Here is a 26,314-nt window from a genome sequence, read left to right on the forward strand (position 1 = left end):
CGAAACCAGAAAAGGGATGCTAGGTTCCAGGTGTATAACTTCATTTGCTGCAAAATCGCTTAGATTATTCACTTGAAAGAAAAACAGATCTATCCTCAACTTTGGCACGTACCCACGGCATATGGGACCAATAATTGACCATTAATCTGAGGCATACACAAATATGTGCAAGAGAAGCGCGAAATAGACGTGATCGCTGGCTCATACACACTATGGCGTATATGGGCCAAGAAAACTGCTGGTCACCCCAAAATAATGAGAGAAATTGAAGTTATCAATTTTTGACTGAAACCAAAAGACAAAAGAAAATAAAAATTGCAGATTCAACGCACATTTTGGAATTTGTGTGAAGCGAAGCTTCCATGAAGCAGCTAATGAAGCACTATAGAAATTTGTCCAATTTATTCCTGCGTCTTTGGGGCATACACACTCTTAAAACATTTTACACTCTTTGGGGAGTGTATTTGTCCCACAACAATAATCATCATCGGCCTTGCTTGCATTTCCTTTCTGTACCGCTGCGAACCCGGTACTTCCAAGTCACGAAAGGCTTGCACTCTAAAACAGTTGCACCCTTTATGGTGTATATTTGCCACGCAAAAATAATCGTCATCTGTCTTGCTTGCGTTTCCTTTCTTGAAAACGCTGCGCTCCTTACTTTCCTATCGAGAATGCTCTGTCATGCTGATAACACGCGTGCCGTTCGTGACTTGGAAGTACCGGGATCGCAGCTTAAAGGAAACGCGGGCAAGACAGATGACGATTATCGTTGTGTGGCAATATATACACCACAAAGGGTGCAACTGTTTTCGGAGTGTGCGCGTTATCAGCGTGACACAGTATTCTCCAAAGGAAAGTAGCGAGCGCTGAGTTTTCAAGAAAGGAAACACAAGCAAGGCAGATGACGATATAAGGGCTTAATTTTTTAGGAGTGTACACACTCTTTAAACATTTACACCCTTTGGGGCTCATTTTGTCCCACAACAATCACCTTTAAGAGTGTAAAGGAAACTGGCGCGAGTGTATTTGCTCTCGCACACCCGTGATATACGCAATGCGACAACTTTTTACATTGGCTTGTATTTAATAATTTATTCTCATTTATTTTGAATGTACCAACCGCCTTTGGGCCAATCTTCCGTTGAGGGTATGTGCCATAGTGTGGAAATCGTCATCAACGCGTGGCGATTTCATCCCAAAGAGAGAGAGAGAGAGAGAAAGTTGGCAGTCACCTAAGCATCCTTATGGGATTTGAATGCGAAAGCATAAGAACTGGTCTAAGTGGTCACCTTAAATTAAAACTGCACTTTAACCCACCGTAATTCACCTTGCTCTAATTTGCACCAATGTTAATCCACCTTAATACAATTTTGGGAGTGGGCCAGGTCGATTTTTTGGGTGTGAGCCACGGCGTAGTGGCTATCTATTCACCGTGCCATTTCGCAGTGCGAGCCGCAGCAGGTTGTGGGGTTCTCCTCCGTGCTCATGGGACAAAGGAGCGATAACACAGTAGTGCAAACAATCACAAGGGCATTTATTGCACCTTTCATAGATCAATGCCTGCTAGCCGAGTTGCTATCCACAAAACATGCCGATGGGCGCGCGACAAATCTAGAAGTCCGACTTATCGCGACCGCATAGCGAGCGAATATGTTCGCCCCATGCTGGATCCCAACGCCTGGTCGTTCGCGCGTACTGTCATGCGAAGGGTGGCGCATTCCAAGGCGGCCACGCGAGACGGTCTCGCAGAAGTATGGGCCGGCGCACGCGCGGCACGGCACGTCCATCCCGCTTGCTGTCCCAAATCCCAGAGCGAGCGCCTTCTCTCTCGGCGCCCGAGTAACTCCGCCGCGGCGCGACACTCGCGCCATCTCTCGCACCGCGCTTGTACCACTCCGACCGCCGCGGGCGCCAGGCCACGCGAGCCGTGCGGGAAAACAGCATATCAGGGGACGCGTGAGCCGCGCATCCCCACAAGGTCCAGCGGCGGGAACGCAACGGCATCACTTGGTCACGTGGGCTTTTTTTCCATCGGATGATAACGCCGGATTTCCCGCTTCATGTGGCATATAACGCATGCTCTCGCATTAAAAAAATTATAAGTCCCAAAGGAACTACAAGGACCCATTCCGGGCCTCCCGGTAGGACCATGCCTCCTGGCCCAGCATGTTCTTGACATGCTGCACCAGGAGCGGCCACCGAGGTTTTTCAAACTTTCGTGGGGAAGTGGTCCACTCCTCCCAGCTGCCGGAACGCTGGTTGGGTGGTAGTTTGGAAAGTATTGTATTTCTGAAGGTGGAGTTGGCAGAGTTAGTTGGCGCTGGCACGATGGAAGTATGCGTGCGATTGTGGCCTAATGGTTAGAGCATCGTGCTGCGCTGGGGGTCGAGGTTCCATCCTATTGTCGGGCACAAAATTAAATTTATTATGTTTAAATGGGCGCTATTCGGCAAGACAGCAGCAGAACCCAGCCAGCCAGCAGGCACGGTAACAAAGTTTCGCTTTAATATACCCAGATTAGAATCCACTCGATTACCCTACTGAATTGATTCTTTTTAAATTCTAGCTTTTGCGTTGGTCTTATCTTTTACTACTCCTTCCGCACACTGGAATTTTTATCTGCATTGGTAATTTCCGATTTGTTAATTCCACAATTGCTGCCTGTTTCTCTTAACGCGCTGTTCATGGCCAGTTGCGCCACGATCATTCATGGCAACAACTACGAAACAATAGTCAGGCGAGTTCAGCTCCTCCTCCTCCTTCTCCTCCTCACTTTATGTTAACAATAAGCATATAGGAGGTATAACTTCTTTCAGTGGCAGCAGAAATGTACCAAGAGACATCTACGATATGTTGTCTGTCTGCGCGGGTGATGTTACAGCTGCATGTATCGGCGTAGCCCCATAGCAACTGCTGTCCGCGTAGTCACTCACAGAGAAATATTTGGTTCATTTAGAACACAATGTAGTCAATCTGTACCGCTATATACTTAAGTAGGCCCTAGAAGATGCCATCAAAATCCATGACTTCAAAGCGACCAGGTGCGGGAACTTCAAGGAGGTTCTTGCGATTTTTCTGGCTTACCAGGCGTCTTATGGTGGTAAGAGTGGTGTTTTTGGCGTCGTAAAAAGGTAATTTACTGATACAGAAGAAATAATTTTTCTCTTTAGTGTCCCTTTGGTCCCTAGATATTTTTTTGCGTTTTTTTTTTAAAGTAGCGACAAGGTTTGAAGCACCGCCGACGAATCTCGATCATTGCAGCCATTTTTCTTCCTAACGCTGTTCCCCCCGCAGTCACTTGCACGCTGCTGCGAGCAAGCTTACGGGCAGGCTGGAGACGCACTATAGTGAGTACGCAGTGTTTCTCCGCGTGTTTATCTTTTTTGTCTTTTTCTTGTGCGAAGAGTTCTCTGGTGTCAAATGCGGCAGGCGTCGCTGTAATGATGAGTTGAAAGCGGGCATCATCGGTAAGTACGGTTCACAATACTAAGCCGCTTTTAGGTTCGTATTTGAATGTCTGGCCCCATGCCTCAAACTTGTATTTGACTCATGAGGTGCAGTAGCGGCCGTTGACAGTCGAATGCTATTTACGCGTATACGCCGCTTCTTGCATTAATGGCTTCGTGAGGCTAGGAAGAACATGGAGGCCAACGCACGCAGTTGTCGCTACTTAAAAAAAGGCAGAAAATCTAGGGTTTTTATAATCACTGTACCCTCACCCCATCACTTCCAAATTTTTGTTTCAAGCTCTCCTTTATTTTTCTTTGTTAAATGTTGGTCATATAGTGTGAAAGCAGCCGGGCGCTCAGAAGAGCACGTTTTTGATTATTCAAGTAGACGTGCCATGAACAAATAAAATTACTTAGCAACATTTTATTCTAGTAAACAGTGCTTTGAAAGATCGGAAAATGAGCGTGCGGAGACCAGTTTATAGTGTAAACTTTCATTCACGATAATACAAACTTTATAACCATGCATAAGCCGCACATGAAATCGAAAGTGTATGAATAGCAGCGCCGGCAAAACGAAGCGTCGACGGCATACGTGAATCCTGTTTTGGGGGTGTGAGGCAACGGACTCGCGGGTAGCCCTGGCAGTAAATTGTTGCTTTACCTGTGATGTGAATGAACTCCAGTGTGAGAACTCTTGTTATTGTGTTGATACTAAGTGGACTGAAGTCGGCCCTAAATCGAGTTGCTGTTTCGAGTCCTGACATGTGACTGTCAACTTTATTTTTTGGCAAGTACGCAAAACTTTAAGACCTGTTGCGCTATGGCTTCTCGTATACACGGCGTGCGTCGGGAATGAAAATAAGGCTGCGGTAATCGTGACAACTCAACTCGAGCTAGTCATTACTCAAAACTATCATAAGTGAGCACATAATGGTGTCAATATTATGCCTCTATAATGCTTGGAATAGATCTATTCAACCTGCGTGAAATCAACCGGTTTTTCAAGGATGATCTCCGTGCGGCATTGCTTACTAAACAGCACATTCGTTTCCGTCGTCCGCAGAGTTCTGTTATATTATTGGTAATTGTTCTCACTGTTTATAATGTTGCACAAGTTTTACATACGAGGTCTTGGCAAAGTTTTCCTAGTTGACATCGCTGGCTTGAGATGCGTTCGTAAAACTGGAGCGGGTGGTATGATGCCACGGCACGCTAAACTCGTTGCTTCAGACTTATATGCGACGACGGAGCTACAGTCCTTTCGTTCGACAGGCTGATAACCCAGTTGACGATGATAATATAGATAACGAAAGGTTTATAAATGACCGCGTGCACATCCCTTGTAAACCTTGCCCATTGCGTAATCTTTTTAAGTACTATGCGTGCAAATGTGTTATAACGTAATGCTGTGTTCCACTTCCTGCAGTTCCCTTTATTCTCCTTGTTAATTTTATTTGCATGATCGGTCACAGATTACTGTATTGCTCCGCCACCTGCGCTACTGCGATCTCATGTGAAGGTTCAGCCGAGAAACTCACAGAATGCACTGCCGCTCGAGGAACGATGCTGTCAGTGATCAACTAATCCAGGGCTGCACCACTCAAAACCAGCGAGGGCCAAAACCAACTTCTCTGGAATTTACACGGGTCGCAGTTTAGGCCCTTTCACTCACTAATTATGATAAACGTGCCAAGTTTTGTAAACGTGCCAAATTTATATAATTTTAATCCAAGGTGCTGCAGACTACTGAAAGTAAACCAAAGTTGTAGTATGACTTGTGCATTGCCTTTTGAGTCCTCATAATTAGCATTATGATTTTTAAAAAAAACTATTCTTTTGTCATTGCTAAACACACTTGTACATGTAACAGAAAAAATATAATTACAGGTAATTCAATTAAAAATTTAATTAATTAAGGTATCTGTTGCTGTTCCACGAAAGTAACTGAGGAATTACTAAAAAGTAATCTATTACTTTTTACATTATTTTCCTTCCAACTTTTATTTTTATTGCACGAGTACAGTAAATATATAATATGAACTGATGTGGCTCATTCAGTGCATTGCAGGTGAATGCAGCTCTAGCTGCTCTGTACAGTCACAGTCTTCTAGCATCGCTGAGATAGGGCCACAAAACAGATGGTCGCCTTGTTCATTCGAAAGACATGAAATAAATGCTGTTGGAATTCTACTAAAAGGTTTTCTATGTATACTGAAGATTTTGTCAGGTGCATGAATTCTCATAATCAAATTAAAAACACCAGATGCCAGAAATTGTTGAGAAAGGCAGCATCAACATTTCAGTTTTAGAAGATGATACAGAATGAAAACGTTGCAACTTCACCATTCGACTGGATGAAAAGTGTTTATGTCTGCTACGTAATACTAATACAAGTCAGGCTGGTGTCATGTCAAAACATTGGCCTGTCATGTTCTGGTCACCTAATTACGGGCTCCTTAAAATGTGTCGAAGAGCAGCATCTCATTTGTGTTTTTCTAGTATAAATCCTCAGATGACATTGTTGGCAGCAATTTAATAGATCAAAATAACCTTCACTGATACGCCTGCTCCCAGCGGGCCGTAACATAAGCAAATATTTGTCAAGTTGGAAAAACAATGTGAACACTCCAAGCAAAAGTATCTGTTTGCAGGTGCTACCATCCACACTAATTCAAAACAAGCCTATTAGAAAGCACATGTTCAATTAAATTATGGATGCTAAGGTAATAATGCTTTGTTTGCCTGGTAACTTGAGAAATATATCGGATGGTTGTGTGCCTTTTCTATCTGCTCCCAACTAGCCATCTTATGCTCTCACAGCTTATTTATTAAGACGAAAGCCTTAAGTGCTTCATGGGTTGAAAAATTCATTGTCTGTTGTTATAGAAAAATTTACCATCCGGCATTATGGCACCAAAATTTAATGGCACCAAAATTGACGGTGCCACCCACGACCATTGGTGGGACTCTTACCCATAACCTTTAAAGGGAGTTGAATGCACACCTTTCGTGCTAATGAAGGCAAAGTTAATTAAAACACTCGAACCCACAACCTTTCATGGGACCAAAATTCAGTGGCACCAAAATTGATGTCACCACCATTGATGGTCGAACTCATGACCATTCGTTGGAGATGAACCCATGACCTTTCATGTTAATTAAGGCACCATTAGTTAAGATATATTTAATTAACACACTCACACCCACAACCTTTGGTGGGAGTCAGACCCTGGACCTTTGGTTTTAATTAAGGCAAAGTTAATGAAGACAGTTTGACCTTTGGCAGAAGTCGAACCTTCAGCCTTTTGCAGGAACAAAATTTAATGGCTCCGAAATTGATGGTGCCATCATTAATGGTCAAACCCACAGCCTTGGGTGTTAAGAAAAACTAAGGCACCATTAATTAAGGTAGGGTTAATTAATGCAAGATAGAGTTAATTAAGGCACTCGAACCCACAACTTTAGGTGGGAGAAAACTAATGGGAAGTAACAACGTATGTGAATGAGAATGTCAAGTCATTTAATGAATATCTTGTGAGTGTGCAGGCGTTCGCCTTCATCGCAAAGTGACTGTGAACTTTTTAAATGTGCCTGATGTCGCCAACGGTTCTTGTGATATTGTGTCAACATTGCATCAACATGTGTCAGTGGCTTTTCTTTTAGTGACAGAATTGTGTTTTTCTGATCATGTGGATATGTTCTGACTGTAGCTTCAGCACACCATAGAAACCTTAACTCTGCTGCAGACCACTAGAAATCTGCTTGCAGGCCATTTGTTGTGCAGCCCCCTGCTAAACGAATGTTGCTATGTCATAAAGTGATTGGTCAAGAATACTGCCCTCAACTGTTGACGCTGCCTTTCCCTGGTTTGCTTCCACATAAAGGCACATGTCTTTCTTACATTTTCTTTTTCTGGTCTATTCTAAAGTATAGTGAGGACAAAGAAAGACAGAAGAGCTCCTGTCACAGAGATGTATGAAGAATAAGCAAATGTTGTTTGGCAGGCATTGTGTTCTTCTTTTTATCTGATAGCTCCCATGTGGGACTGTAAAATGAGCAATTCATGGAAGCAAAATTTGCAGGCATTTGTGGCTGTGAAGTGCTTATTATTTGCTGAATTTGTGTTTTTGCACAGATTCATTGAGACTAAATGACTGAAAAATATGTGGTGTAGTTAAGATGCAAGGTAAAATGAGACAACCAAGTTCAGCTGCTCTGCAAAGTGCAAATGAAACAACCAGAGCCACATGAAGATGGGCTAGTGGTCCCCCATCCCACATTCATTGAAAAGTTAGGATGAATTAAACCTGCATATTGGTATTGGTACACTAAGTTAGGATTCTTTGCCAACCTGTTGTTATAAATGCCAACGACTATTGCTAATTACCCTTAATCGTATTAGCCACATGGTGTTTTTTTAACAGTCATATGTCAACTGTACTGCGATCTTTGCATAAATGATATTTAGGTTGTACAGAAATCAGTTCTCTTTAAACTCTTATATGTCAGGTATTTTATGTATGCATCCACTGCAGGTTATTGGAGACTGGCAGTGAGAGGGTCACTTAAGAGAGCCTCACTTCCACAAATCATGTGCACAATTTGAGGGTATAGCAACACTGTCACCTTGATGGATAAACTATATGTAAACATATTCAAGAAGCATCTTTAAGCCGTTTCACATCTTTCAAAACTACACACATACAGCCATTAAATCACTGGAAGTCAAACATTTTGACGGAATTACCTCGCTGGTTGGGCTAATGGATTAGGATCTTAAGGATGTCTCCAACCAAATTGTGGATTTATTAAAACCTGATATTTCAAAGCCACCTCGTCTTCTTCCTCAAGGTTTAACTGGTGATGTTGGCAGGGTACAGCTTTTCTAAAATGTAAAAAAAAAATCTATTATCAAAGACATTTAAGAAATCTGGGCCCCACCACAATTTACTGTTAATTACCCCTGTGGAAAGAGCCAAGGTGGCTCTGAAATGTTACATTTTAATCAAGGTGTCCAAGCGAAATGTTTTTGTTCTGGTTTTAGTTTCGTTCCATTGAAAATAATTCTGCTCCGGTTCTGCTCCTGAACGGAAATAAAGGTGATCTGGAACAGTTCATAACGGTTTTTGTCTGCATGAAAAAATTTTCGAAGTGGAGTAACGATACAGACATAGTATTTATTGCTCTGAATAATTTAATTATGAATTCTAAGATCACGCTCAGTGCCTTGAGTTCTGAGCATGGTCTCAGAATTCACAACTCAGGGTCATGGCACTGAGCATGACCTCAGAAGCAGCACATCATCGAAAGTACTCACTGAAATGTGAGACCACTGTTCCGATAAAATGAATTTAAACGAATAAAACATAGAGAACAAAGCATTGTACCCGTAGAAAACAAAACGATAAGCTCTTCAGCACGCTAGCCCTGGGTTTTGCTATGGTGCTAATCTGCTAGTGCACCGAACGACAGGCTTAGTTTAGTGGAGTGCTTGACTGGCTATCACTCGCACTATCGCTGCCTGAGATATGCGCTAATGCGGAGCCAGCCCTGAAATCATGGAGGAAGGAAAATACCGAAATGCATGCCAATGCTTTCGTTGCGTGACGTCGCTTGTTTAGGATTGCCGACTTTCCCATTGAACAGAAAACCAATAAAAAATATTTTGGTTTCCGTCCAAATCAAAATAATAAATAATGTTTCGGTTACATTTTCATTCCGACAAAAAAAATATTGGCTTATTTTTGTTCGTTTTTGTTTTCATTCCATTTTCGCACACTAGTTTTAATAAATATATTATTTGGTAGGAGACAGTCTTGAATTCCTAGCTATTTGAATGTGTTTGCAACAAACCTGCAGCAGACTGGACCTAATTTTTTTTCTTTACGGTCCTTACCATTAGGAGTGCATCATGTTGTGTGCATGCGCAGAGTCATGCAATCTTGCTTGATGTTTTTCCAGAGTTGCCTTGATGGGTCCAGTTGTGCCATCATGGATGCCGTGGTAGCGGTAGCCATCAGTGTGTTAGCAGTGGTGTTTGTCAGCTCCCTGGTTGCCCTGATCGTGGTATGCCGGCATCGATACTGCTCCAATAAAGACCACCTCAGTCGTCAACTACAGGACTCACGGTGAGTCATTGGGCTTTGGTAAGGCTGCTCATTGCTCTAATAAGTTTGACAGGCAGGGCACAAGTATAGCTAAAAGCAAGAATAATGAGAGGAACTGGGGGCTAAATTTTTAGTAACAGGCAATGAAGACATGAAATGCCAGGAAATAAGTATGCTTTATTTTTGCCTTCATAAGTTATATTTACAAAGGTTAAATTGTAAGGCTATAGTATGATGGATCTGACCCCCTGATCTCCAAAGATGGGAAGGTATGTAGCACCCCACCAGATGTGGAGCAACAAACATAATACCCAAAGAGGCAAGGAAATAATCACCGCTATCGACCAAAACCACCTCACCCTTCTGAACGAATCCCATATATCCACCAGGATTGGCACCAGCACGTTGCAAAACACTAGCCCAGACCTTGCGCTGCTTGCAGGACCACTCGACGTATTGCGGACAAACACCCAAACTAACCTGGGCTTCGACCACGACCTCATCCAGCTCAGCATCAATGCCAGAAGCTACAAGGCCCATGTCGGGTCAGTCCACATCACCAACTGGGATCACTTACAGAAAGCCCGAACATACCGCGGGAGGAATCATGGTGCCTTATACGATGATTGGACTAAAGAAATTATCCAAGACCTAAAGATCCGCACCCAGATCATCGCAATCACATATAACACCCCTCACGTGTACCTGAGGCTCCTGCACCTATGGAAGGCCTGCCACAGCCTCAGTATAATGTGGAAGAGGCAAACGCATAACCGAAAACTATGCAAAAAAATTATAGGCCTGCGTGGCACACGCAACACAGTCACAGCGTAAGCTGGAGGAGCGGCTACATAGGAGCTCCCTTTTCGGCACTACACTACACTTCACGGCGAAGTATCTTCGCCTCATTTTCACAAGAACGATCTGAACTGTCCACCCGGTGTCAACGGCAAGCTGCCTCTTGTCCTGCTCTCTGCACAGCGGACTGCTGGGCTCGATGTTGCCTGGTTGCAGCTACCCTCATAGCCCTACGAATCGCTTCTTCAGGTTTGTCCCTTGCGAGAAGGCGCCATAACCTGTACTGGAGAGTAAACACAGGTATCCAGACTACACAGCAGACATGTCACATCTCTTGACTTGTGTCACGGTACGTTGCTGTTAAATATGGTAAAATTTATCCATTCAGCAGTAAAGGCAAGTCCTGCTGTAACATGGTTTGCACCCTCAGCGCCTATCAGGGAACCCTAGACCAGCTCCTTCACGACCTTGAAAACAAGTACCTCCACATCGGACAAAACTCCCAGCCATTGCTATACACAGGACAAACCAATACTGTGCTTTACAAGCCGATACAGCCATACGAACTCCGTGCAGCCAATGATGAAAGCAGGCAAAGCAGTGCTCCCAGCCCGACCAGGTTACTTACCAACTCTTGCCAAACCTCAAAGATCAGGCCCTATAGGCGCTTCTAGACCACTTCAGTGACTTTTGGACATCAAGCAAACTTCTGCAACAATGTAAAACAGCCGAAGTATGCTTCATTCCAAAACCGGGCAAGTCCCCGCACATTGAAAAGCTGCGGCTGATATCCCTCACATCTTGCATAGGCAAGGTCATGGAAAGACTAGTACTCAAACTCCTCCAACACCACCTGGGTGGAACCCAGCAAATGCCGGACACCATGTTTGGCTTAAGACAATATCTCAGGACCCAGGATGTACAAATTCAATTGGAGGAGGAGATACTCGTCCCTGCCACATGCCACTCAGCATGGGCCATTCTCGCGCTAAACCTGAAGGGGGCATGTGATAACGTGGCACACGTTATCACATGCCTCAACAACACAGGATGTGGGGAGAGAACATACAATTACGTTGTTCGTATTCTATCTCACCACACAGCCATAGTCAAAATCGGGGATATAGCCTCTGACTCCATCACACTCGGAAGCAGAGGCACTCCCCAAGGCTCGGTTCTCTCCCCGCTTTTTTTTAGCATCACGCTCCTGGGTCTCCCGGGGCAGCTGGGGAGCATACCCAACCTATGCCATGCACTATATGCAGATGATGTGACCCTGTGGACGGGTACAGACTCGCTAGGTGGCCTACAAGACACCTTGCAACTGGCAGCAGACACGGTAAACAAATATGCGAAGGAGAGCGGACTTGTCTGCTCACCTCAGAAGTTGGAACTTCTTGTGGTCTGGCGGCGTCGCACCTAGAAGGATGAAGACAGCATACAGATCATCCTAGAGGGACAGGTTATAAAGCCCTGCAAAACCCTCAGAATCCTTGGACTCCTTGTACAAGCTGGTGCAAAATGCAATCAGATGCTCCAAAGCCTCATCAGGACAACGCAGCAGGTCTTACACATGATTTGTAGAATAACAAACGCACACCAAGGCATAAAAGAGAATGACACCATCCGCCTCGTTCGAGCCTTCATCCTCTCTCAGGTGACGTATGCAGCGCCACATGTGGTACTGACAAAAACTGACAAAGTAAGCACACTCATTCAAAAAACCACAAAGCAAGCCCTTGGTCTCCCTATGAGCATGTCCACAGACAGCCTTCTTCGTATGGGTCTCCATAACGCAGTTGGAGAACTAATAAAGGACCACCTCTCCAGTCAGAAAATGTGCCTGGCTATGACTGAAACAGGACAGAAAGTTCATAAACAAATCAAGTGGAGCTCCCCTGCAGATGCTAAACCACCTAGACAGTGTCCAGAAGATTGGCAACATCACATTGTGATGCATACCTTACCAAAAAATATGCACCCAGCCCACCACCAAGGGCAGCATGAAGCAAGAGCCAAGGCTCTGAGCAAGACTTATAGGTCCCCTCCATGAGGTGGTCTTCACAGATGCAGACGCATACCATGGCAGTAGAGCCAAAGCTGTCGTGGTGAGGACGAAGGTAGATCTCTTCGTCAGCGCCGCCATACCAGATGTAACAACACAGGAAGCAGAGGAACTAGCCGTGGCATTAGCCCTCACAGACTACAGCAGCAGTCATTATAACTGATTCTCAAGAAGTGTGCAAGAGCTTTTCATCGGGCTGAGTGGCACCAATGACTAAACGCATACTAACAGCCGGGCTGCCAGAAGGAAATGTTAAAATAGTGTGGTCACCCGCTCACGCCTCCCTGGAGGGCAACGAACTCACCCACTCCAAGGCCCGAGAACTTATGAACCAGGCCCCAGAGGACTTGGAAAAGCACATTAGACTGACAACATACCAAGAAATCGCTCAACACTGCAGAATCAACTGCAGAACACTCGCACCACTGCATCCACAGCTCACGAAGACGCAAGAGACAACACTCGGATTGTTGCAAGTGAACACATTCCCGCACCCAAGGAGGCTTCATCTCATGTTCCCTACTGAATATGATGAACAATGTAAGTACTATGTAAATACTGCGAACAGCTAGAAACCCTCCGGCACATTGTCATAGATCGCAAATAGAATACAGTCTTGCCTCCTCTACTCCCTACCCCCCACCCCCAAGAGCAGTGGGAGGCGCTGCTGTCCAGCTGCTGCCTCTCGGACCAGATCATGTTGGTTCAGAGGGCAGTCGCAGCCAACACGGCAAATGGATTCCCGTGAAGAGGGAACCACTCCTGCAAATAAAACCATCTTTAGGCTCAATAAAGATATTCTCTCTCTCTCTCTCTTTTATCTGATAAACTTTTCTTAGGTTTATGTATGTTAGTGAAAACGAAAGAAACTGGCTAACTAATGCACAAGATCCAAACATTTCTTACCATCCCTGCAGCTTGTGTCACTTCTTGCTTGTGTCATATTGCTCCCAAAAGTGGTCTCTGCCTGGATACCAATAATAATTCCTGATGCTCTTTATTGGCCTTTCTTATGCTGGCTTATGAAGATTGCTATCTGTTGTAAATGTTCTATTTTAGGCAGTTGTCTTTCATGCACAAGATTCAATAGAAATAAGCGGGTCCTGTAATGTCCAGCACAGACTCGGCGACCAGTCTTGTCAGCGTTTTTTTTTTTTTTTTTTCATGTGCCTCGTGGTTTATTAAAGCCTTGCTGCTTCAAGCTGTGACATTATCGTGTGACATGCCAACACCGGAATTTACCCTAAGTTTGTTGTCTTAGAAAGGCATAGGTGTTTTTACATGTCACATTTTAATCCATTTCATAAGATATGCTAGAAAAAGGAGCTCGGGTTCCTTTTGCATTGTGTTTTCTCTGAAAGCACAAATGTTCTAGCTACCATGCTAAGCCTAACAGGTTCATGCCGCACTTGCTTCTACCAAAAACAAACAAATTTTGAGTACTTACACAAGCCAAATACCAGACAAAAAAACACTGGAAACAGTTGCATTGTGATCTCAACAGATAGCACTGCAACATATTATTATTTAACCTGAATGTTCTGCCTACTCAAGGGGAAGCGTAGCCCACTGCTACTGTGAATAGACTATTGGTGGTTCCTTAGTTGTGCACAATGACCTGTTTTAGTGCTGCTAAAAATCTGAGGAGTATTTCAAAGCCAGACAGCAAATGCAGTGCTGCCATGAAACCTCATGTCAACTCCAGTTACAGCGAGCTACACTTTTCTGGAACATGAGGCAACCTGTGAAAGAACCTGATACTACTACAAGCTGGAGGTGCAGCATGTGTGCATTTGATGAATGGTTAAGCACATTTGGCTCCTTGCATTGGCCAATTTCTGTGGTACGACTAGACCATTTGTGTGCATAAGTCGGCAAGCTCGCTCATGAGTCGACTCACTGAGACCCAGGGATTGACCCGCGATTATGAGTGAACTCGAGTGGGTCCATGGGATGTGAGTCCGAGCTGAGTGAGCCTGGTTGAGTATGATTTGGGTACGTCTGAGTCCGAGTGAGTCCGGCTGAGTAAAAGTTTGGTGAATCTGAGTCCAAGTGAGCCCTAAACAAAAATATTTTAAGAGTGAGTCTGAGTGAGTGTAGTTTATTTTGCCTACCTATGCTGGTGTGTGCCTGACAGAGTTACATCAGCAAAGGATGAAGTGAGTGAAAATATCTTCTTCGGAGCGATACTGCCTAACTGGCTGCATTCTCTCGTTGCATGGAGACATGCAAGCGTCTGGTGCATGTACTTTATTGTGATTATTAAGTGGACATTCCTTGTGACAGAATATTGTAGTGCTTGTTGTTCTGCATCTACCCTTTGCTACTGGGCAGCAAGAGTTAAGCAGATGAGTAATTGAGCAACACCTTTCTACTATCTCTCCATAGATGTGGCAATGCTGAATTTAGCACATTAAAAGTGACAGCAGTCATTCACACATGCATTTTTCTAGCAGCTTGTGACCCTGCATTCATGTGATTTGTGCTATTATGAGCAATATGAAAGGGAACACAGGAACGCGTAGAAAACACCCTCGGACCCAGCTATGTGGGTGATGCGCAGCGGTCGCCGTCAGAAACAAAGTGGAAAGGGGGACGCTGTTCTAACAACTGTTCACACTCCCGCCGTGCGTCTGCAAAGTGCAGAACTTCGCATCGCCAGCAGGCGGCGATAACACTGTTAGATATTGCGTCACTTATAACTTTTTGCGCCGAATCGTTACAAAAGGTAGCACTGTTCCTGACTTCGATATTGATTTATGGTAGATCTTGTAAATCGGGAAAAAAATGGTCTTTAAGGGTGAGTTCAAAATAAGTTTATTGGCGCTTGCCGAATATTAAAAAGATATTGCAGCAAATGAAATAAGGCAATGGCGTCACCGCAGCTTACGCTCGTCCTTTGTTTTGCTCGTTGGTGGCCTAATAATGTGTCATGCCACCGTTGACTTGAATGACGGCCTCCATTCTTTGGGGCAGAGACGCGTAGAGAGCCTCGATGAATGCGGTATCACGCTGAAGGCGCTTCCACTCATGTTATATTGCTTCCCATAGTTGGTCGGAGTTCGCCAATTCTAGTGACCTCTTCGAAAGGTTCACTTTCATGCGGCCCCAAACGTGCTCTATAATGTTCATATCGGCACCTTTCGCGCACCACTGAAGTTGCATTACCCCTCGCTCTTCCAAAAGGCGCGCCACGTCCTTCGATGTGTGAAAGGGAGACAAGTCCTGCTGGAAAAAATAACACCCATCCGGGTGCGGCCCGTTCAACACATAGGGGATCATCTGGTGCTCGAGCAGAGTGCAATACGCAGCACTGGTGAACCTCCCATCAATTCTCACCAGTGGGCCTAGGCCTTCGTGGGAGATCGCCCCCCAGACGTTCACAGACACGCGTCCGCTGGTGGCCACCTCCTGGATATTCTGCGGACTAAAGGGTGTGTTTGCAGTCCCCCACACGCTCTTTCGTTGGTCCCAGCGGCACGAGAACGTAGACTCATGAGAGAAAACTACATAATTCCACTCGCTCTCTCTCTCCAGCTGCGGTGTTCAGTAGCGAACTTCAGGCGAGCTGCTTTCTTGGCTGTGGTGAGCAGAGGTTTCTGTGCAGCGATGCGACTTTGCAGTCCTGCTTCTCTAAGCCTTCGTCGTACCGTGCTGTCGCTCAAGTTGTCCAAGCCAAGAGCACCTCGAACGTCCTTTGCACTTAGAAATGGTTTGTCGCTGACAGCAGCCACTACGCAAAGGTCTTGGTCGTTCATTGTTGATCGGGGTCGTCTGCGGTGCGGCGCATCGTTTATGCGTCCTTCGTCTTGGTAAGCCTGGATAATCCGGTTGACCGTTTTCAATGGGCGGCCTGTCACGAGGGCAATATTGCGCTGCGTATAACCTCTTTTAGACATTTCTATTATATCTTCCCGCTGTTTAAGAGGCACTCGAGGCATCTTGAGGCTACAAAATCAGAGTTGAATGCTCTGCGTGGGCCGCTACAGTGTGCTACGTGAATTTTTCTGAACGAACATCGTGCAACAAAGTCGCACGAGAGACAGTTTATCAATGTTCTTTTTAAAATTTTTTCTTCTATTCCTCTGTCGTCACTGGTTCGAGCGCCGCCGCTGTTCGAGGTGCCACTGACAACCGGGTGCTTCGATTCAAATAAAGAATTGGTTTGAAATACAGGGCAAACTTGGTCTAAGAGTACTATCAATCAGTTGCGCGAAGAAAAAGAAAGAATGAAAGAAAAGACAATTAATCGGCGTAAGTCACTGGCGACGTCTTATCGGCTGTCGGACGATCCATGACGTAAGCTGCTCCTTTGTAGAAATGCCAGCATGGTGGGAGTGCCAACAGTTAGTGGAAGTGCGCCCTCCTTTCCCTCTTTGTTTTTCACAGCGCCATCCGCTTATCGCTCCGAGTCTGTTTCGAGGCTGTTTGCCACGCGTTCCTGTGTTCCCTTTCATATTGCTCATGATAGTACATAAATGCAGCAATGGATATGTGCACGGTCTTTGTGGCTCTGATTGCTAACCTTGACAGCTATGTTTCAATGGTGGCGAAGTGCAAAAGCACTTGTGCTTAAGAATTTGATTCATTTTAACCCTTTCTGCACTGTTTACGAGTTCTTCAGTAACTAGTACTAACCAAACTGACATCTAGCACTGCTTTCTTGTGGAGTTCATACGTACCACAGAGGGAACCTACGACTTGTCACCATGCTTTTAGTTTCACACTTTTGCCCCGGATACTGACAGATTTTCCACATGGTGGAGTTTGATGTGTCTGCCTTCATTAGCATTGTTTTAACGATTATAAGAGCACCAGAGGAAATAGAGCAGTAATATTGGTACAATTTTCTGCATTCCATTTATTAGAGGAAGGTCTCGGCAGTCAAAACTAGCCTGCAATACTCCACGATGACAGTTGCAACAGATTTATTTGTGCCACTGTTAGAGCACCTTAAATATAGCACTCTGTTTATTTCAAAATGCAGGCCTGATGTACACCTGATCCACAGTCAGAATGAAGCAGCTGACATGGAGCTTGATGATGTTCGCTTGCACCCGGACATTGAGAAGATTTTAGCGGATGAGCAGTGGGTAGATGATGCTACGTGAGTATCTCTACTTTGCTGCAGCCATGCCTAGTCTTGATTCGACCTCTTGGTAAGATGCAGAAAAGGTATTCTTTGTGAAACAATTCAAGCCATTGTGCCCCATGCATGGGGTTGAATGCTTTTTTTGTGTGTGTGCTTATCATCAACATGTTATTGCTGTCAGTTTTATGTAGTGTATCTGTGGGCATTGAAAATATCGCTGCTTTATTTTGTTACTTATTTTCCTACAAGTTCACCTATGCTGTCATTGGCTGTTGCAACATTCCTCTGCCGGTTGCCATGGTTATTGTGTTTTACACCTATCAAAAGTTAGTGCAGCATATAGCATGTCTAGTTGATGGTCAGATGGTCAGCGATAACTTTGTCGCTGTCTTTATTCCTCACTGATGTGCTTCTCAGCAGTGTGGTCACATTTCTCATCTATGCTGGTGCTGTATTTTTTATTTTTCACTTTTGGCAATGCTTTCAGTTCAGTACAATGTACAGTTGAACATGCTGCTGTCCCACTTAGCAGTTGGCATTCATTAAATGATCACTATATACGTGTTTTCCTATGTAATACGGTCATCTAAGGGCTTTTTAGGGGTATTCTTGAATAAGGTAAATAAAATAAATAAATGCTTACTGTAATGCCTTCAGGAATGATTTCAGTTAGGCCCATGTATTGGTGGTCAAGTGGGGGACAGGCAGCAGCGCTGTGTGATAGTCTCCTGTATTGAATACGAGTCTGAAGAATGCAGTGCTCTTGGACACTCTTAGCCTGATCTAATCTGGTTTAATCTATTTGTTTCCCTGCCATTACGCCTGCATACATGCCTATAGTATATTTATATGTATTCGCTACTGTTCCTTACCCCATCTACCTTGTACTCCGAGGCTCAGTCATTTGTCAAGCCAATTGATGGCTTTCTGGCTGTGTCTCCCTGGCATTTTAGTGCGAAAATAAAACTTTGATTTGAACAATGAGTGATGCAAAGTTTGTCACTCTCATGGTGTGTCAATGTACGTGATGCAGGGGACTGGTACCACACTGCCTGGCTGTTCTGAAGACATGTCACCAGCTGACCGAGCGCTTGGTGACTGCCTCGATGGGTTCGGTTCGGCGACCAGCAACTCAGGCGCAGCTGGCCGAGCTGGCTCAGCTTGCACAGAGGGTCGGCCCACGGGTGGACGACGTGGTGCGGGCCATGTACCCACCCTTGGACGCTAGGCTACTGGAAGCACGGTAGGACACCATTGTACTTTTTATTAATTATCCTCATGTACCAAGTAGGACAAGAGATCAACATTCAGCCTCTGGAATCTTTGCAAGAGTATTATCATTTTTATTTAGGCCAATTACTCACAAGGGCACAGATAATGAGAAGGAAATGTTATGAATAAAAATTGTTTAGAGTGCATAAGGCAGGCTGTACCAAGTCCTGACCAGTGGCTTGCTGCTATCCTTGAAAATAAAAATGCACAGTCATTGCATTCTGCAGGTAGTAGTAGTATATGAGGCAGAAACAGGTGTAGCATTTTGATGATGCATGCAGTTGCTACTATTTTTAAGTGCATGCATTATATGCCTGGTTTGTTCAAAATAAATCAGAAATATGCATCGTCTGTGTCAATCTTATACAAAAGAATATCTATGTCACTGCAACAGAACAATGCCACTATCTGTGAGGTTGCCACCTGGTTTGTTCTTCATCGACGCAGCCAGTTTTTTCCCTCGCAGTGCTGACTGTTTGTTCGATCCTCACACCGGCACGCCGTTTGGTGGTTTTCCGTTGCTTCTTAAATCGGCACATGCATCACAAGCATTTTGTCCAGTGTTCATACGTAGGAAACAACTGAATTCTTGCAAGCACATTTGTTCCTAATTCATTGAACTGTTCACTGTCGTAAAACTATCATGTTAGCCAAAGTTGCAATTCTGAGTGGTGCATCCTATTATTACAGTAAAATCTTAATAAACAAAAATTGATTAAATGGAATTTCTGGTTAAATGGAATAACAGCATCTGAATTGGTTGGTTTTTTATTTGGATAATGCAAGAACACTGTGGCTAATCGGAAACAAAATATTAATGTAAGTTATTTTTTCTTCTAAGCTTTTTCCTATGAATCCAAGCGCAACTTCCGCTTCTCATACTACATCTGCTTGACAGCCACATTGTGCTTATTGCATCAGCTGGAATGACCAATGTGGGCCACATGAGCAAAATGGATGTACATTGTTTGTTCTCCTGCACCACACATCTCTGGACATGGCAGCAACGCTCAGTGCGCTGTTGGTCATACCTGCTTGTCTGCTTCAAAGTTCTAATGTGAAAGCATTATATGCCCCATTACGCAAAAATTCGTCAGCGTAGTCGGCATGACCAAAAGATGGTACCAAAAATGGCTGACGACACGAGGTAAAAGCACGTCACAGAATGCTCTGATTGATGTCAAATTTCTCAGGGAGCTTCCTGTAAACAGAATAAATTAATTGCTTTGAAAAGATAATTTGGTAAATTTCACTCTGGTTGGGAATCGAACCTGGGCCACCGGGGTGCAAGACGAGCACCCTTCCTCGATGCCACGGCGGCTCCACGGTTCTTGTTGACTAAAGTTATGCCTAGTGACCGCATCATTGCGCACATAATGGTGCAGTGAATGGGGAGGAGGTGGCGCCACGTCACGAGTGCATAAAATGAGTAAAAACAAAAAGTATTAATGTCGAATTGAATGGCACTGAGCAGTCCTTCGAGTCATGAACTCCTCACGGGCAAGCAAGCGCGTTGAGACGCTTGGGACGTTTTGATGTTCAAATACCTACCAAATTTTATATACAGCCTTTCATTAATTTGAACCATGCAATGACTATACTAGACATATCGCCGCTTTATTTTGTTTTCATTTTATATTTGTATTTTTGAATACAGCACTTTTGGCAAAAACACCTTTCCCCTCCTCCTTCCCGCATTCTCGGTGCCGGACTTTTTCTTAATTATTTTTTTTTTCATGGAAAGGGTGGCAACCCTAGCTGTATGTCATTGATTTTAGAGAACAAGTAGCCTTTTTTGTCGCATGAACTAATAAATGCTCTGTACAAGTTTATTTGTAGAACACTTGGCACATTGTGGAGCAGATATGTGGTACCACTTCACCACTGCTTGTGGGCACCAGAAGGCACATTGTTTGGTTTGCTCCTTGTTGCCTGGTTGCAGTTGCACTGCCCTGATGCTGTCTGTTGTTCACCTGACATTGGTGATGCGTTCCTTCTGTGGCCAGCCCAGCAACCCTGGCTGGATTGATGAGTACTTGGCACATGCTGAAGGACACCTTCAGGTGAGCAATGCACCATAATGACTGCACAAAGCTCTTTGCACCCACCTCTATTGCTGTGCCAATGCAATGGTATGGTGATTAGCTCACAAGACGTGAATTCATTGCCTGTAGCTGGACGTTTCAAGACCTTGACTGCAAACGGCAAGCCAGAGATAGAAAATTACTGTTTAATTTGTTTGGTGTTTCATATGTGCACACAATACTGTGATACTTAAGCTTAGCAGCTGAAAGAAATGATGCACAGCAGCAATATTCATGAGGTGGCTTGCACGTAGTGCGTCTGAAATGTAGCACATAGGCTGAAGTTTCTTGATACAATGTGTAGCGCAACCAGACAAGGACAGAGATAGAAACGGACAAATATACAGAAACTTGAAGTTTCTGAAGAGTATAGGCTTGGGCTGGTTAGTAATACATGATTACACTGGAAGCATAGCACGGAAAGGACGATCGACAAAGACTAGACAGGACAAGCACTAACTTTCAACAAGTTTCTGTTGCCTTTGCACATAAGTTGTGGACATGTGACAGTGTCGTTAAGTAGATGAAGTACTATATTTGAAAAAGCAAGCCTGCAGATAATTAGTCTTTGGTTGTTTCCCATTACAGTGCAAGTATATTAAGTCTATGCCATGTATAGCTCTACTGGAGTGACGGTTACAGCTCAGTAATTGTGATGCACCTTCGACTTCATTATAATGGATTCAACTGCAATGCGTTTTATGAAAATGGTGCTTCTCAATTGTTTACTTATTTTAGTAAGCCAAAGGAATTAAATAAGGGATTGCAACCCATGCAAGGGTGCTAGTGATGACCTAAGTGGTTCATAGATACACTTCTCTTGTGCTCTATATCTGGTTCTTAATGTTTTATGATAAGCGACACACTTCACGCAGAGCCATCCATCCGTCTTTTATGTACCTGTACCCTGACTCGTCTGAAAAATCTCTCTCAGGTGCAGAAATTGCTGGCAACTCTTCATAATAAGGACAGGTCTGCCTACAGCTAGCAACACCCCTCTGCCTCAATATAAACAAAATGTCATTTCAGTCTGCCATGTTGGCTAAGGCTAAAATGTACAGGTGCCCTTTCTCAGTGTGTAAAATGAAAAGATTTTATCATCTTAAATTAAGGAGTGATGCGGGGCTAAAATCATAATTTCCACCAAAAATAGCATTTTCTAATTTTGTGTATTTCGGATTTTTATGCATATAAGAAAGCTCCTTGCAGAGTTTCCTTACCGTTAATCTGCGCGATAGAAAATAAGAAAACAAGCTTTCTTTTACCCATCAGTTGCATGCGCCTTGGCATGTTTCGAGATCTTTGATTCAGTTTTAAATGTGTTAGCATTTCTACATTTACCCAACAAGAAAAACCATCTGCCCGGCCCATAAGACAATCGCTTTCCAGATGGGGCCTGCAGCAGCAAGCAAATTCAAGTTAATGCTGCCTCTCACTTCAATGTGAACGAAGCGGCGATAACACAGTGCTCACTAAGATATCAGCCCTCTCTGCCCCCATCACAGATTACTGTCAAGATAGGGGCCAGCCTGTCTCGCTTAAACACGAGACTGTCTCCATTGCAGATCGCTTTCAAGATAGGGCCTGCGCGACCACGCAATACGCAGGCGCCGCCGGAGTATGGTTGATCACGGTTCATAATGGTTCGACATGAATGGACAAGGCGCGAAGGAGCAATGATGGCTTATAATGATCGGAACGTCATCAGTGCACCTGGCGCTGCCAGCTGCAGTAGTTTGCTTGCGTCATCTAGTCACCTTTCGCCGTTGTCCGCAGCAGTTTGTGTCACCGCAGTGCTGCCGTTTATACTGGTAGAATCAAGTTTCATAGCATTCATAATGACTGGGCTGCATGGAGAGGAGCACCTTCTGCCGAATTTTGTTAGAATTGGCATGTCAGCTCAAAATTTGACCTTTCAGCCCCACATGCTCCTAAGAATCCTGTACAGTCTACAGACAAAAGTGGCTTTATTTGGAATACAAGTGTTGGAGCTAACGGTAACCCTTTTTTCAATTTTTTCTATTTTTGTAAATGAGTTTCAAGCCCTGCATCACTGTAGCCAACTTGGTGAGAAAGCTAGAACAATCATTGTTCTTTCCTTGTTTTCTCACCAGTGAAAAATGCAGCAGATTAACAGCTTGGCGCAATGACATTGAAGAGCTCATGAATCATGATAAGCCAAGCTAAGGTATAAATGAAAGCATGGATTGAGAGAACAAGAGGGATGATTTGTGTTATCACTCTTTTGATGACTGCACATACCATCAATGTATAGATCTTTACACATTTTTTAACTCAATGAAAGGAATGGTAACATTATAAACGGGAATGTGTTCATTGTACACTTTAACTTAGGATGATCCCAGATATTGATATTGAGTCTATTGATCGTACTATAAATATAAGACTTTGCTCATTGAATGGGCATGGTAATTATAGCTATCTTACTTAAATTTAGACCAAATTCAGTTAGAAGGCACATTCTTATTCAGTTTTCTGAGCAGATTTCAAAAATGCACTTTCTTTTGATAGAGTAAATAGTTGTGGGATAATCAAAAGTCCATTACTATTTTTCGTGGCGATATTAGATATAAACATTGCGCAGAAAGCTATAGTAATGCATGAGTTGACAGAAGAATATTGAAGGAGTGAAATGCTGCAATTGGTTTTCAAATCCAACAATAATTGTCAATTTAGCAGGTCATCAGAGTTCAGTGTTCATAGTATGGCTACTAGGGAATAAGAGCAAAAGCAAATTTTAAAGAATGCAGGAAAAGAAAAGAATCTGCTTGCAGCACTTCAAGTTTTATGTATTTAGCTTCATACAGCAAAAAAAAAAAAGAAAGAAAAGAAAGAAAACTATAGCTGCAGCTGTCCTAGACCTTGAGATATTGTTGCCACAAACAGGCATGCTGAGCAAAAAGCTTGTTTTGAGAAAATTTAGGAAAACACTGACAACTTCATTAGTTCAGAAATATTATGAAATATTTATATGTTCCCAGTTGTGACAGGCTAGTATGCCTCTGGAACATGTCCCATTACGTATACTGCAGGGTGAAACCTTCATTGTCAAGAAAAAAGTAAAGAAGAAATTCATCAACGATTATGATACTCCCTAATGTGAAATTTGAGTGCAGCTCTACATGTGTTTTCATTTCACGATATATTGGCTGGTGCGGACAATCTGTATCGTGTGGCAGTGGCAGTGGCAGCGAGAAAATATTATTTTTGCCTAGTAGCCAGCATTGAAGCAAAGTCTTGCAGCTTTTCTTGATCCTCCTTCATCTTCTCTAAATCGTCAGGCTGCAGTTGTGGTGCTGGAATGCCGCATGAACACACTGGCAGGACAATGTTCATTTGCTAAGCCTATTCCGCAGTCACTGGAGGAGGCTTCGGCAGCTCTCGGCACGGTAGCCAACTATTGCAGGCATCTTCCAAAGCTACTGTGCACTTTCAAAAGTTTAACACTCCTCGTTTCTTCTGTGTGGCAAATTTATAGTTTGTAGCAAACTGAATTTGACATCGTTTCATGCCGAGTTTTGCACGCCGGAGCAGCCCAGGCAGACGACAGCGAAAATTTTCCAATGGCATGGCATGCTTACGGTCACGGGCTTCAGTTGGCAAATGTAATCGTGTATCCGGACAGCTTTCTTGCTGACTTTTTCTTTATAGCCATTCAGCACACAGAGTAGCAGTGGGGCGAAAACTAAACGAGAAGAGTGGCTCTTTCAAATAAGACCAAGATCGCTGCAATCGGAAACTTGGTACGCCAATTGCCCGCCATAAAAAAAGTCCCTTTTTTGCGCATTCATCAGTAAAAATGCAGCTCACCGATGTAATATAAAACGCCATTACGACTAAAATATTAGTCCAAGATGTGTGAAAATTTCTGAGATAATGCTACAAGCACTATGAAATACATCAATAGCATTGTGTGATTTTTCAGTCGCTGAGATCCTTGTCCCCCCTGAAGTTATGTCCTGATCTAACGGCCGTATTCCAAAGCATTGTATTGATAGAACAGTCAAGTCACCTGCACTTGCTAGAAAAGAGGCAGATGAGAAAGAATGAGCATACACAACATAAATAACAGCACGAGGAATTTCCTTGGGATCTTTGAAGAGGCTCATGCTGTCTAAGCCGTTCGCTCCAAAGATTTACTTCTTGAACTGTGCGGGAAGGAAAAGTGGGGAGGATGTAGAACAAAATTTTTAAACATTCTTTAAATAATGAAAAAGACTTTCCTGTGTGTGATGACTACATGCCTGACCATTTCATATGTTTAGTTTACTATTAGTTGAATTATCGCATCAGTTGTCCTCTTTCTCACTGCATAATGAGAATGGTGACACTATGTTTTCTGCTGTAGAAATGCATAAGTCACATCCATTGCAGACTGCGCCATTCAAAGTGTCTACTGTCAGAGAAAATGTGAAATTTCCTGATTTTTATTGGTTCTAGAAAATTTAGGAAAGGACATTTTTCACCCGGTTGCAGTGAATCAGAATTTGTTTGCTGCAGTGGTTATAACAAGTCTAATGGTATGCCAGAAGGAAGCAAGTTTTCAACTGAACCTACACAATTCCAAGTACAATGTTATCATTAGCTGGTTTTATGAGTGTAAGCCTGGCTGGGGGCTGGTTGGAATATCATAAAACGCATTATTCAGTGAAATGGGATGAATATCACAAAACACATTGTTCAGTCAAGTATCATGTGTGTAGTAGAAAATTATTGGCTGACAAATTAACTTGGCAAACGACATAAAATCACTTTGTTTATTTGCACCTGAACTTACAATGTCATGGACTACCATACAATTTTCATAAAACAGTCAGGGAAAACCTGTAAAAATCAAGAGAATTCAAAGATACCTACGTAATGGACACCGTAGGTCAGCATACTCACTCATGAGCACACTGGCCGATACGAGCTCCACTCACATTTCATGGGGCCGAGACAGAGTGTTAGTGAGCGCTGAAGGGGTGGACGTGGGCATTAGCGAGGTTGAGTGCCGTTGAATTTGAATGGACGCGAGTATGACCAGGAATGAGTGCCGGTAAGTAGGAGTGGATGCGAGTATGAGTATGAGTGTACACCGGTAAGTATGTACAGAAGTGACTGCGAACGCAAGTGAATGTTGGTGAGGATGGGTGTGCGTCAGTAGGAACGTGGGTACCGACAAGTGTGAGTACACACGAGTGGTGAGCGAGTGTGAGTGAGTATTTGCTTATTATGCTGGCGTATGATAGACACCCTGGATGTGGCAATAACGTGTTTGTGGGAAACAAGCCACTGATTGCTGTGTATTAGAGAACAGCTCTGCAGCTGGTGAAAGTCGATGGTATGCGAGCGTGCATCGATGACTGCATGGCTCGGTGCAGTGCTGGCTGTGTAATTAGTGAGCGCTTGTCTGCGAGCATTTTGACCAACATGTGGACTGG

At 43.8% G+C, this 26,314-nt stretch overlaps 1 protein-coding gene across 2 annotated transcripts in view; it reads left to right on the forward strand.

Moving 5' to 3' along the window:
* The first annotated feature begins 4,064 nt into the window (after positions 1-4,064).
* Positions 4,065-26,314, forward strand: part of LOC142571541 (transmembrane protein 98-like) — a 30,662-nt gene continuing 8,412 nt past the window's right edge. Inside the window, exons 1-5 of one of the 2 annotated variants that reach the window (XM_075679979.1) lie at positions 4,065-4,243; positions 9,414-9,580; positions 17,410-17,529; positions 18,548-18,757; positions 20,729-20,849. In XM_075679979.1, the coding sequence (XP_075536094.1) occupies positions 9,444-9,580; positions 17,410-17,529; positions 18,548-18,757; positions 20,729-20,849 (588 nt within the window). In that variant the 5' untranslated portion in view covers positions 4,065-4,243; positions 9,414-9,443. The remainder of the gene's footprint in view (positions 4,244-9,413; positions 9,581-17,409; positions 17,530-18,547; positions 18,758-20,728; positions 20,850-26,314) is intronic. The other variant, XM_075679980.1, reaches the window with a different exon arrangement.

This window comes from Dermacentor variabilis, chromosome 2 (assembly GCF_050947875.1).
Source record: "Dermacentor variabilis isolate Ectoservices chromosome 2, ASM5094787v1, whole genome shotgun sequence".
In the NCBI taxonomy this organism is placed as follows: domain Eukaryota; kingdom Metazoa; phylum Arthropoda; class Arachnida; order Ixodida; family Ixodidae; genus Dermacentor; species Dermacentor variabilis.